At 49.6% G+C, this 12,577-nt stretch overlaps 2 protein-coding genes across 3 annotated transcripts in view; one reads left to right on the top strand and one right to left on the bottom strand.

Annotated features, from left to right (window-relative positions):
- LOC143429091 (uncharacterized) overlaps positions 1–12,577 on the top strand; it is a 324,872-nt gene that overhangs the window by 155,304 nt on the left and 156,991 nt on the right. The gene's annotated exons all lie outside the window — the stretch shown is intronic.
- Positions 1–12,577, bottom strand: part of LOC143429075 (homeobox protein araucan) — an 84,464-nt gene that overhangs the window by 37,950 nt on the left and 33,937 nt on the right. For both annotated transcript variants that reach the window (XM_076904471.1, XM_076904472.1), the window contains exon 2: positions 2,788–3,183. In XM_076904471.1, coding sequence (XP_076760586.1) covers positions 2,788–3,183 — 396 coding nt within the window. The remainder of the gene's footprint in view (positions 1–2,787; positions 3,184–12,577) is intronic.

Here is a 12,577-nt window from a genome sequence, read left to right as displayed (position 1 = left end):
GGAGAACGTCCCGTGGAATAAACGCGCGATTTAATTATCGACTCTCTCCGTGCCCATTTTCTCGGCCTCTCGTCGAAGCCCAAAGTCACCTCGAACTCGCTCGCTCGCAACATCTGGCGCGACGGAGCGTGTTTTCCACGGGTAACCTTTTTATCGTTCCTACGCGGTAGGAACTCGCCGATGCCCGAGCGTGTCCACGCTCGAGCGCAGATATAAATTGGTACGAAACGGCGATACGATCGCGCGTCTATTTCCACGCGTCGAACGGCCGTTATCAGCCGATCGCCGATCCGGACGTGATTAAAACAGCGAACGGTTTCGCTCTGCACGCGTGATCTCCCCCTGACAGTCAGCTGAGAGCCGATCATTGTCGTTGCTCAAAACACTTCACCCGTCCGCGTAAACTCAAGTAAGATGATAACTCAATCGAAGGGATCGCGGGGATCGGGAACGCGCGGTTTCACCAATTCTGGAGGCTCGCATCGCCGGAAAACGGTCTCGAACTTGTAATTCCGTATCTGATTGAAATTAATTCAACGTTTGCTTTCTAAAAATCAAAAAACTCGTAGGAAATGCATGCAGGCTTTTTTTAAATGGAAAAAAACTTGTACGAACAAAATTTGTTTAACTAAATTTCCGCCACGAACATTCCACGATTTTGCATTACCGTACGTTTGGTAATTATCGAAGAATGCTGCAGGAGAGATCGCATTATTCTGTCTGATTATTTCTGTCTGATAATTATGCCGGTCATAAATCGATACCAATAATCGAGGTTAACAGCGAACGATAACAAGTTTAATATAAACTGTAATAGGACATGACGCTACAAAAGAATACTTTCTACAGCCGCTTCGACACGAGCCCTTTGGCAAAGAGTTCGATCCCACGCATTCCGGGGATGCAGACGCGTGCACGACAGAAAGTCGTGCCTCTCTCCTCGATCGTGTCGATCCAAAGTTCCGCTCGGGTTGAACACGTTCTACAACGAACTTGAACGTTTCCCGGTCCGCCCACCCGTTTCGCTGGCCCGTGCACGCGATACCGATTCGATGTAATTCCAATGTCCGCGGTAACTTAATTACCCGCGCCGACACTTTCGTTCGAGAGCACGCGAGCGGCCGATCGCCGTCGCGCGATGTCGTTCGCAGCGAAACGGTTCGCCCAGTTTCACACGAATCCGGTTATCGCGGAGCGATGAGCGACCCCGCGCACCCTTTCAGTCGTTCCTACGACCCGCTTCTAATCGATTCAGATGAACCCATTATTCCTGGGTTTCACGCGACGCTTCAATTCGCGAAACGATTTCTCATTTTCCTCGAGCGGCAACTACCTACAACTTCGATTATCGATAAGATGACGAAGATAGCAGTGAACAATTGCTCGTTACCGATGAATGACGTCAATCGCATCGCGTGTAAAATAGAATTCGAGCGTGTGATCTCATCCTGACCTGTACTCGACGATAACGCGAGCGATTTTTTCAAACCAATAACAAGGGAAATTCAATCTATCGTATCAGCCGAATTCTAAGCTGATTGTTCATCAGCGATGAAAACGAACTAGACGAAACGAGGCAAAGGAGCGGGTTCTTTTAGAGTTTGTTTTTTTTTCAGGAGGAAAGCGAGCACGATTCGACCCCTGAAATATAACCGCGAATCCATCACCGAGCCCTCGTTAGAGTTAGCGAAGCGACGCGTCTTCCGCGAGCCAACAGCGAAACGAGATTATCGCGCGTGTCTCGCTGGACAGGCCAAGACTGTGAGTAATTCGACGCAGGCGGCCAAAACGCGCAATCGGCGAAACGACTTGGATTCGTCGAGCCGATCCGGGAGGCACCGTCGCCGGGATTCCAAGCTAATTCGCGGCGCGACCGCTCGCTAATCCGCACCGAGATCGGCCAGCGAGTGTAATAATCGTCGCGAATGCTTCGTCTGACGGCTAAATCGATCTGCGGCGTGGAGAACGCGCGAAGGGCGTCGCGGGGGTGTCTTGACGCTCGCCTTCGGAACGGAGCAAAATAAGCGGTTTACTGTTCGCGTTTATAAATACTGTTTCGAGTGATTTATTGTCTCCGAGGCTGTCTTCTTGGACGCTCGAACGTTAGCCAGGGTGATATTAACCCCTCGCGATGAGTCGCAGCTCGACGTGATATTTTATATTAACGTTTTACTTCTATTCTTATTAGCTGTAATAATTTGTTATCGTACGGCTAGATATAACTTGCAGGCTTAGGTGGGAAATGTTGTGTAATTATATAATTAGATTTGAAAGTAAGATTTTGTTTGCGTTGGAGTAGTTGTCTAGGTGGAAGCAAAACTATCGTTGATTAGTCTTATTAACAGGCAACCTTACCAACACATAATATACTGAGAAACGCAAAATTTTAGAAATGTAATTCTTGAAAACATCTTGGGATAATCTCTTGGTTGGACGATTCTCGTTGGAAAAACGAGTAACCGCGCCACCATATCGAACTTTCGAAAAGAAAAACCTTCGACAACATCAAAATCGCTTCTAAATCTACCCGAGCGTGTAAACATTCAACCTCCGTCTACGACGTACAAGCTCCACCTACACAACAATACTTTCGCACGCAATAACGCTGCTGAATAATTCACGCGTCGTTATGCAAACGCCGCTAATTACCTCTTGACAATTAGCCGGCGACCTTCCGCGGCAAAACAGGAGGCGGGATGGTGAAAGAGGGGTAGTAGAGGAAGAAAAAAAATGGGACGTATAAAAGAGAGAGTAGGCAAGTCCCTAGTAGAGACGGCAAGTACTCACCAGAGGAGGATAGAACGCGGAGCTGTCCATTCCGATGCTAGGGTAAGGCCCTTGGTCGGTGGTGGAGGGCGTCGGCGTGGGGTACGACGAGTAGGAGGTCGCGGTGGGTGCTAGCCTCGGGTAGGCACCCAACGCCAGCCTAGCCGCGCTGTCGTACTGACAGCTGCAGACCGTCTGCCCTGTGACCGGGTCCGTCATCATGGGCCTGCCGTTCTCGCAGCAACCGGGCCCCGTGGTGCCGGCCACGGGGGTGCTCGCCCCGCCAGAGGCGGCTGCAGCCGCGGCGCCGGTCGTCGTCGCGGTCGACGACGGCGAAAGCGCCCCGGGACTGAGCGCGCCCCCCGACGACATCGCCGGCGACGTCGCCGTTGTTGGCTGTCCGCCGCTCACCAGCAGCTGAAAAAATGCTTCGATTAGATTTCTTTTTTTTACATTTTTTCTTTTTTTGCTTCGAACAATCCAATTCCTTTAGCAATCAGAATTCTGTTTTTCGACGTTGCTGAGGATAGTTGTGTATTAATTTGGCGACAGTTAACCGTTTGCACTCGGATATCCCCTCAAAGAGAACGAATGCAAAAGGTCAAGTCTGAGTTCTGTTGTTAATTTATTCTAGCCTAAAGGTGCTTTTAATTTGCAAACACGATTGTAGCCTATGTACACGGCTGTTTCACCCAGCGAAAGTATGTAGATTTGCATAGCTTTATTTATTAATTGATGTAAAATATAAAGCACATCGAGGAGAGTGTAAAATACAAAGATGAGAAACGTGAAATCTATCGCAAGGAGGACACGAAATTTGTATTCGACGCGCTACATGATGTTCGCGATCTTACGTGTAGATATTGTTGAACGCGACGACGGTACGACAAAGAACAAGCTGGTCGAATCGACGGATAACAACCGCGCAGATCTTGTCAATGAAAGCTCGAGTGGCGGTAGCATCGAGTAATAAGATAATCGCGTAGATAGGAAATTTAATTGAATTAACATTAAGAACGGCGAATTTCGAAACGCGATCAAATGTGATTAGAAGAAATCGCGCTTAGATAATCGCGGTCGAGTGTTGGAATTAGCCGGGAAAGCTTTACGTACACACGACGCGCTTGACGGAAGGAAAAATAATGCTTTCGCAAATAATTCGATTTGCGGATAATTTTCGCACGCCTTCCCTCCCGCTCTTCCGGCTCGCGTTACCTGGTGATTTATGACACTCGTATCGCATGATCGGGAATTAGTTGACACGGCGTATCGATACACGGAAAAAAAACGACGGCCACTTTAATAAAACAAGCACCAGAGGAAATAAATTATCGGCCGATCTGCGAGCGCCGGGCTCGAAAAATAATTCTAGCGCAAAGGGTTAATGGCGATAATGACGGTAATTTCGAAAGCAGGTGATACTCGGCTGGCTTATCGCCGCGGATCCGATTATAAATGTGTGCTCGATAACTCGATAGCAATTCCGTGTTACTTTAATGGACGATAATCGGGGATGGAGTAGCGGTATCTACCGTTATTAAACAACAGATGACGCTCGACAATTAACTCCGTGAAAGAGCCGTCCACGCGAGAGAGGGGGGATGGAGTGGGGATCGAAACAGAGGCGAAGGAAAAAAGAAGTTCGCGTCGAAATAATACGCTTCGAAAGTCGTCGATCAAAACTCGAATGGAAAGAAGAAAAAGAAAAAGAAGACTAAGATAAAACAAAGTGCGTGCAATTTTTGTTGACAAGAATTCTTATGCTCGCGGCATTGATATTCCCTCGCGTCCAGGGGCCTCGGATAGCAATAATTGTCACGTAATTTTGTGTAATGACGGCCTGGTGTATCGGAGGTTTCGAGACCGCCGTGAGTAATTTAAACGAAAGTTTATCGTCGCGCCAGGCTGACGTTCGAATACGTCAAATTGTTGGCCAGCCTTCGTACACGACCCGGTCGTGTTCTTACTTTTACAAGCCATGAAATATTCATTGTATTTATTTAGTTAATGTCTGTATTACGTGCCCGGGAAATGAGGCGCGTACAAAATAAAACGAGACATATCGTTTGTACGTAAAGGACGAGTTACACCCGTAGCCTGTTATAGGTAATCGAACCTGCTTCTTGCATAACGTTAGAAGGTAACTAAATATAGGAAAGAAGGAATGCGTGCCCGTGTCGCGAGATCGTGTGCATTATCATCGTTGAATGATTAGCGGTGTCTAATGAAAAATTGCCAACGAAAATTGCGTCCCGACGTGTTAACGTGTCGTCCTCAAAGTCTCTTCGCATAAATTCCTCTGACACAGTCATCCGGTTATAACTATCGCGTGGAACGAAGGGAAAAAATTCGTAAAATGCGAGATATCGAGGGAAAATTACGCCTCGTTCCCATGTTAAAGCTGGAAGGAAAAGTGTCCCTATTTGTTAGCTCGGCATGGGTCGCGTACTCGGAGAACGGACGAGCAGATAGCGGGTATCTTGTCGCGTACACGGTTTTTTCGAGTGTAATTGGTGTACAAACCGTGCAAAAAGCGCACCGTATTTATGTAACAATGGGTTATTACGTTACTGTACGCTATCGGCACGACGGTAATGTAAATGAATGCAAATCCGCGATACGCCGGTGAGTAGCAATTTGTAAACATTTATTATGTGTTTCAGCCGGACTAACACACCGGGCGGTAAAAATAAATGAAGACGTAACCGGTGAGGCGGTGGCCACGGCGGAAGGGGTTAAGCTGCAGGTTAATCGATTTATCAGTACGCGTACCCGTGGTATAGGAAAACTCGGGAACGGGGCGAACTCGTAGAAACGACGATAATTAATGCCCGTACGCGAGCATCGTGTTCGCGCGTAATCGGGGCAGGTTCGCGATTTATATTACGCTCGATCGCGAGGAAACGAGATCCGTATCGCGCGAGAAGAACGAGACGTTAGCGCCACGGTAGCCGCTTAATTAAATTTAATAATTCCCACGAATAGGATAGACCGGGAGCCGAGCCGAGTGAAAGAACGTCGCTCGCGTCAGTCATAATAGACGTCGTACCTGTTGCACGCGCGCAAACTCGGGATACGAGCGAACGGGCGAACCGGTAAAAAGGACCGGTACGCGTGTAAATAAACATCGGACACCGAAATGGAAGTAACGACCACGGTGGTCGTAGTATAAATCAAAGGGTCGCTTAATTACGGGTCGCGTGGAAACGGTTTTACATAATAATCCAACGTTAATAAAGGCGCGCACCAGCTCCCCTGCAACTTTCTTGAGAGGTATATCCATCCAGCTTACAGCTCGACCGCGGTGGAAGTTCCATTCCGTTTGAATAATCGCACGGCTGGCCAACGAGTCGGACGCGTACGACTTTTGCGTCGACGCATGCGTACGGTTCAGATGCTTGTAAACTATTCGCGTGTACGATGGAATTAAGAAAAACGTGGACGAGCGAGGAATTATCGGAGCAACGCTTCCGCGCTCACGGCTACCTCTGTGTAGAAATAAATAGGGGAGCATATAATCCTTATCAGTTTCGCAATCGCAAGTTCCATGGGAAATTAATAAAAATAAAGTTGAATTAGACCAGTCATCGAGCGTAGAATTTAAAAACTCGTTATCGGAATCGCTGCTACGAGTTACGCGTAATCAAAGTAATCTCGTCGAAATACCGAAAGCAACATGTGCTTCGCAAATTTCCTCTGCCCTTCATCCGGCTCCTTGAAACGAGATTGGAGCGTTCCAGGCAAGGAACGGTGGCGCGATTCCGCGATTAATCGCTTCCCAAAGGCAACGCACGTCGGCGGGGCGCTCTCGCGGAGCGCTCGAGAGGGTAGGGTTGCGTACATATATCGCGGAGGCTTCGCAGCGGTAAATTAGCTCGCGGTAAATGAGGATGAAATGAATCCCGGTAATTAATACGGCAGGGTCGCGGAGTTATTTCGAGAGAGAGAAAGGGAGAGAGAAAGAGCCGAGAGGAGAAGTAGGAGGAGGTGGAGGGCGTGTATTCCGGTTCCATCGAAAGCGGAAGGCGAAGAACAGAGGAGGAAAACGGTTCGCTCACGTATCACCTCTTTCTATTCTAGTAGAGCGGATGTCGAAACACGGACTGAGCCCGCAGGACGCCCACGAAGGACGTGATGAATAGGATAAACGAAAACATTATTTTCACGCGCACGAATTTTCCGTCCGGCCGCTTTTTGTTTTCGCTGCGTCGCGCGTCTCCGTCGTGGAAAGAAAAACGAGGAAGCCGGCCGTAGAGAGGTAGAAAAATAAATGGGCAGAGGGAGGAAAGAGGACGTCGGCGCCGTTTTTTATATAACGCGACCGTATCTTTCGCGGCGCGGACGTGTTTACGAAAAACGGGATTCCACGTCGCGCTAAATAGTCGTAAGATATTTCGACGCCCCGTGGACGCGGCGGCAACAAATTTCGCCCGATAATTTATCGCCAGCGGATACTTAAATAGCGTCTCGCCATGAAATTGGACGACGAACGGCGATCATCGTCCGATTCCCCGCCATTTGTATGCCGGCTTTTCATTTATTTTCATCAACACCGACGTAACTTTCGTCGGCCGGGAAAAAGAAAGCGAAAGTAAGCTAGTTGGCGCGCGTTCCTCGACTGGATCGACGCGTCCAGCACCAGAAAAGGGACGCGCGAAGACGAGGATCCCGCGATATCGCGTCGCGGATACCACCAATAACGGATACGTTTAATTAAATCGACGCGCGTTCCCCGTGATCGTTCAGCGGTACCGGGGCGTGTTGTCTCTATTTCGACGAGCGACGCGGTCCTCGCGCGGTCGTTCGTGGCTCGTTCGTAGTCGACGGTGACGCAAAAATAGACGAGAAAAAAGAATATCGGGAGACCCGGGAGGAAGAGCGGGTCTGGCAACGGAACGGAGGTAAACCGAACTTTCGTGAACAAAGAACCAGGCGAGGAAAGAGGAGGCGGTGGAGGAGAACACCTCGAGGCCGTGACACATGCGTGCCAGCGTGCGTGTGCGTTCTTCTCGTCCTCCTCTCTGCTTTACGAAGAACGCATCGCTGTCCTCTTCCACTCACGACCTTTCCCCCCCCCCCCTCCCTCTCTCCCCACCCTCTTTACCTAACAATCTCTTCGTCGCGCTTCGTCTCGGTCTCTCGTTCTCCGGCCAATTCGTCTCTCGTTCGGGTCCTTTAGCGCGTCTCGAGCCATTCACGCCCTGCTGGTTTTCCCATCGGAACCTTTTAAAAGCCCACTTTCACCCCCGCGGCAGCAACCACCGCGACGCGAGAACCCCACGGATCCTGGCCCTCTCTCGCCCTTCCGTCGCCCATCCTCGTCGAGGAGCGACGATTCGGTGACACTTGGCGTTCGCAAATCAACCCCTCGAAGGGTGGAACGAATCCTCTCTCCCAGCCGCGGCGAGGCTTCGTCGGCAGCATCGAGCGCGAGCGATTGAGAAATAAAATTAAAATTCCGGACGTTCCGCGAGAGGGAGCCGCGCGATTATGGTAGCTGAGTGATTACAGCCAGAACGGTGGTGTGTGTACGCAAGTTTTAATTGGAGGATGCTCCGGGCGGTTCCCCTGGTTTCGAGCGGTCTGCGTACGAGCGAGAGCCTGTCTCACTCGGCTGCCAAGGGAGAGATCGTTCGGGGAAATACGTTAACTACGGTTTATCGATGATCCGATGCAACGGGGTAGCGGTGCGTGACGCAGGTGTAAAGGGAGCGCGCAGCCACATCTTCCTCCCGACGTCGATGATGAGGAATAATTTACCGGTACGAACGTGTAATTTCGACCTAAGTGCCTCAAACTCTGGTACCTGATGGCCGCGAATTTACAACGCATCGGTACCAACCCGTACCCGGTGAACGAGCCGACGCGAGCCTCGACCAACTAACCGGTTGATCGATGATCGTGTAAGCTATACGTGCCAACGTGTATCGGGCAGATCGATACATTTTATTAACGATTGTTTTACAAGGGAACATCGCTAATTTTACCGAGGAACAACCGATACGAGCGACCGTTCGATCCCGCGTTTAATCACGAGTCGTCCGCTCGCCGGAAGCGCGTGGGTACCACGAAACTGTAATTTCGGTGCTGGGATTATCGCGGTGATCCATCGGGACCGATAGACATCGTGGAAACGATCCCAATAATAAGTTCGCTCTTCGACTTTCACCCGATAATGACCCGATTAATCTACGTTGACTGAAAACGATAATCGTTTCCAAGAGTTCGGTGCTGGTAACACCGCGATCACGGAACGCGGGTCGTCGGTTTCGTGACGGGGAGGCACGCGAGTCCACGGAAGGGTGTACACGGAGGACGCGGCTTCGAAGAGGAGAAGCCTGATCGCGGACACGGTGTCCTCGGAGAACAGGAGTCGCAGGTGTAAACCGTCTTGGTAAACAGGATTACACGTGTTCTAGTTGAGCTAAGTAGCGGTTTGATTGCGAGTTATCGCCGCTGGTGGAAAGTAACCGGAGAAACTTGACAATGCCGCTCGTACTGTAGCCACCGCGCGCAACGACGACACGACCAAGGTAACGACCAGCAAACAAGCTCGTGGTTTTCACGCTGGAATCGCGAATTTCGTTCAGGATAACGAGAAAGTTGTTTCGAGGAGGTGCGACACAGAAAACTGGCTCCCAGATATCCAACCGATAAAAGGGAAAAGCTAGCCCGTAACAAACCGATAACCGATAATTAACATCGTTCGATTAAAACGAATTAATTCGCAACGAGCAACGCGTCGAACCATTAACGTTCAACACCGCAATTCAACGCAACATCGCATCCGCGAACTTTTTTCCAGCGATCTCAATTCAGCGCGATGAATTCACCGAGGCAGAGATTGAAAATGAAAGGTTGCACCGATGCAATATTCGTTCTCAACGGATTAATCGCCACAATAGACATTATACGTTGCGTCGAAGCAGTTCAGTCGAGACTCGCCAATTAAAAAAATAATTAATCCCCGTGGACTCGAAAAAAGGGGAAGGAAACGTGGCTTCCTGTTTCGCGATTCGTCGATGGAGGCGGAATAGCTGAATGTCCAGGATAGTCTCAAGGAAATCGTACGGGATATCAGCGATAGGAACGCGATACGCGCGCGCAAAATCGCCGGAAAAAGATGGCGGTGCCGGAGATACGAATGGACAGAGAGCCTCGACTTCCCTAGACTCACGATCCTCCCCTTCCGCCCGCGCCCCTTCTCCCCCTGGCGGTGAAATCTTCCACCGAAACCCACGGTCCCCCGTCGCAGCAGATCTTGTACGACAACAGCGTTACGACCCGGATACCGTCCGCTCTTCTTTTTCGCGACAAATTAACCGTTGCGCCGATCCTCTCGTTCCTTTCCTCCACCACGGTGACGAAATTTAACGCACCGCCAACCGCGCGAGTTGCATTCGAGAAATGTCTAAGGAGGCATTTAACCTTTCACCGGTGTTACATCTAACATGGTGGTTACATAAATTCATTCGACTCCGTTTACTTGAAGGTGTATTTTTATATTCAAAACGATCGGCTCATTTGCGCAATTAGCATCCGGCTTGGCTAATGGAGCTCACGGATCGAAGTGAAAAATTATGTTCGATGGTAATGTTTCTTTTTTTCTTTTTCCTAAAATTATGTTCGATGGTAATGTTTCTTTTTTTCCTTTTTTTTTAATGAAGGCAGGAAGAGGAGTGTACGGCGCGATACAGAGGAATAATTGATACAAAGCGCGAACGGTATAGAATCGTCGTGCTTTCCTAACAACGCCGGGGAACGGTATTCGACGAAACGAAGTAGACGAGGGTAATCGAGGAAAATGGAGATCTATCCGAACAGGACACGCGTGATCGCAATTTGTCTCCATCTGTCGCGAATAGAGGCTAATCGGATTTACAGCTACGCTTATCTGCTCCGTCTCCGCGCTGCGCAGAATATTGTTTTTATCTTAAATGCCGCTGCGTGATAAACGTACGCGTTTCAAACGAGTTTTTTCTGCGGTCACGCTTTTCCTTGAGATTTGTACGGGGACTAGAAGTAACCGCGCGTTCAGAGGCTACACGTCGAATGGTGATGCTCGCTGACCAATTTAAAACAATTGAAAATTAATGATAAAATACAATCTAATAAGAAAATAACAATCTATTACTGTTTCTACGTCAAACTACCAGATTTTATTATTTTTAAAAGAGGAATCATGTACACGCACCACTTTTATTTTCTTTTGCTGGAAGAATGTTCAAAGAAAGTCCTCATCTTTCCATTTTTTTTTTCACAACTACCGAATCGTGTCTGTCGCGATCGATAAACAATGCAAACAAAGTAGCGGCGATAAAAACTGTGAAAGAGGACCGTGGCCGCGAGGTACGAATCGTAGCGAGCCGTCGTTTCGTCCGTCGTGCAACGACGGACGCCAGATGCCAGTGAAATATCGTATAGTAATGACGGCGACAATTTAACGTTAATTACCTCTGGGGGCCTAAAGGGCGCCACGGAATGCCGCGTAGCGGTTTCGTGAGCCGTTCGCTTTAAAAACGTCCAGATGGAAAAGGACGCGGCGTCTCGGTTCCCGCCGCGAGATCTATTTGAAGCCCCGAAGACTCCGTTAAAGTGGCTGTAACTCGACGTTAAGAAGGCGTGAACGCTAACCGTGCGAGTGACGGGCCTCTGTTGGTATTTTTACGCGGCTCGCCGAAAACACGTTTCTTCGCGCGGGCCGACTAAATTTTTACGAGCCGCCTCGGCCGTCGTGGAAAACCGTTTGGAAACCTCTGTACCCGGCTCGCCTCATTTTATTCGATCCACTGAGAGACTAACGGGACGCGACTCTTTTTACCTCGTCCCTAACTTTTTCCAAATGCCCGCGTTTTAACCCTCTCGACGCTGTAAAACGCTGCTCGTCCTGCGTCACGAACAGTCGCGTTTTATCGATTTAAAGTTGACGTTCGTGGCTAACGGAAATTGTCTTTGTTCCTATCATCTTTTACCGAGAAATTCTCCCAATGACGAAGCGCGTACCCAACGTGCGTGGTAGCAAACCCTTAACCCTACCCAGGGTTAACCCGTTGTCGCACACTTTCAGTTTTAAAATCATGCCCAGACACACAGTTCCTTCTTTTTATCGTGTATTGAGAATTCATACGAGTTGAGCGTTAGTTACATATTCGCAAGTGGAAACAATCAAATTTGGGCACAGTTTTTCCAGGAAAACTCTCGACGACTCTAATCATATTTTCTTTATCGTTACTTTTTTTACAATTCGTGTTAATAATGTCGCTTACGACGGCTACAGCCGTAACTGGTCTACGCATCTCCCAAAAATGAACGTCCATAATCGTTTCGCGCGGCGGTGGGTTAAGAATTACTCGGCGGGCGAGGAAAGGCGTAAATATCGAGCGGAGAAACGTTCCTCCTGCGAGCTAAGTAAAATCCGACTCCGACTGGCCGACTGCGTCCCGGGCGAAATTCAATCTACACGATATACATATCGATCGTTTTTCTCAGAAACGACATTCCTGCCCGGATCGGTCGGGTACCGGTGCGTCGTTGTCGTGGCCGTGACGAAAAGGGCCCCGTGTGGACCCGGAGGAATCGTGAAAAGGAGAAGCCCGCTCTCGAATTCACGCCAAACATCACCGCAGCGGCGGCATCGAGGCGAGACCGTCCCTGCGCGAATGAGAGACACGTGTGCCACCTAGACCCGCAACCGGTTCCCGCGACGCGTCCTGCAGGGACGGCGCGAGGGACGCCGTCGCGTAATTGCCGATTCCGTCAATCATCGGGGCAACGAACGACTCCTCGCGTGCTACCGGCCGAATCGCCGCCG

The sequence above is a fragment of the Xylocopa sonorina genome, chromosome 11 (assembly GCF_050948175.1).
Source record: "Xylocopa sonorina isolate GNS202 chromosome 11, iyXylSono1_principal, whole genome shotgun sequence".
NCBI lineage: Eukaryota > Metazoa > Arthropoda > Insecta > Hymenoptera > Apidae > Xylocopa > Xylocopa sonorina.
The sequence above is the reverse complement of the archived record's forward strand: the minus strand, read 5'-3'. Positions and strand labels throughout refer to the sequence as shown.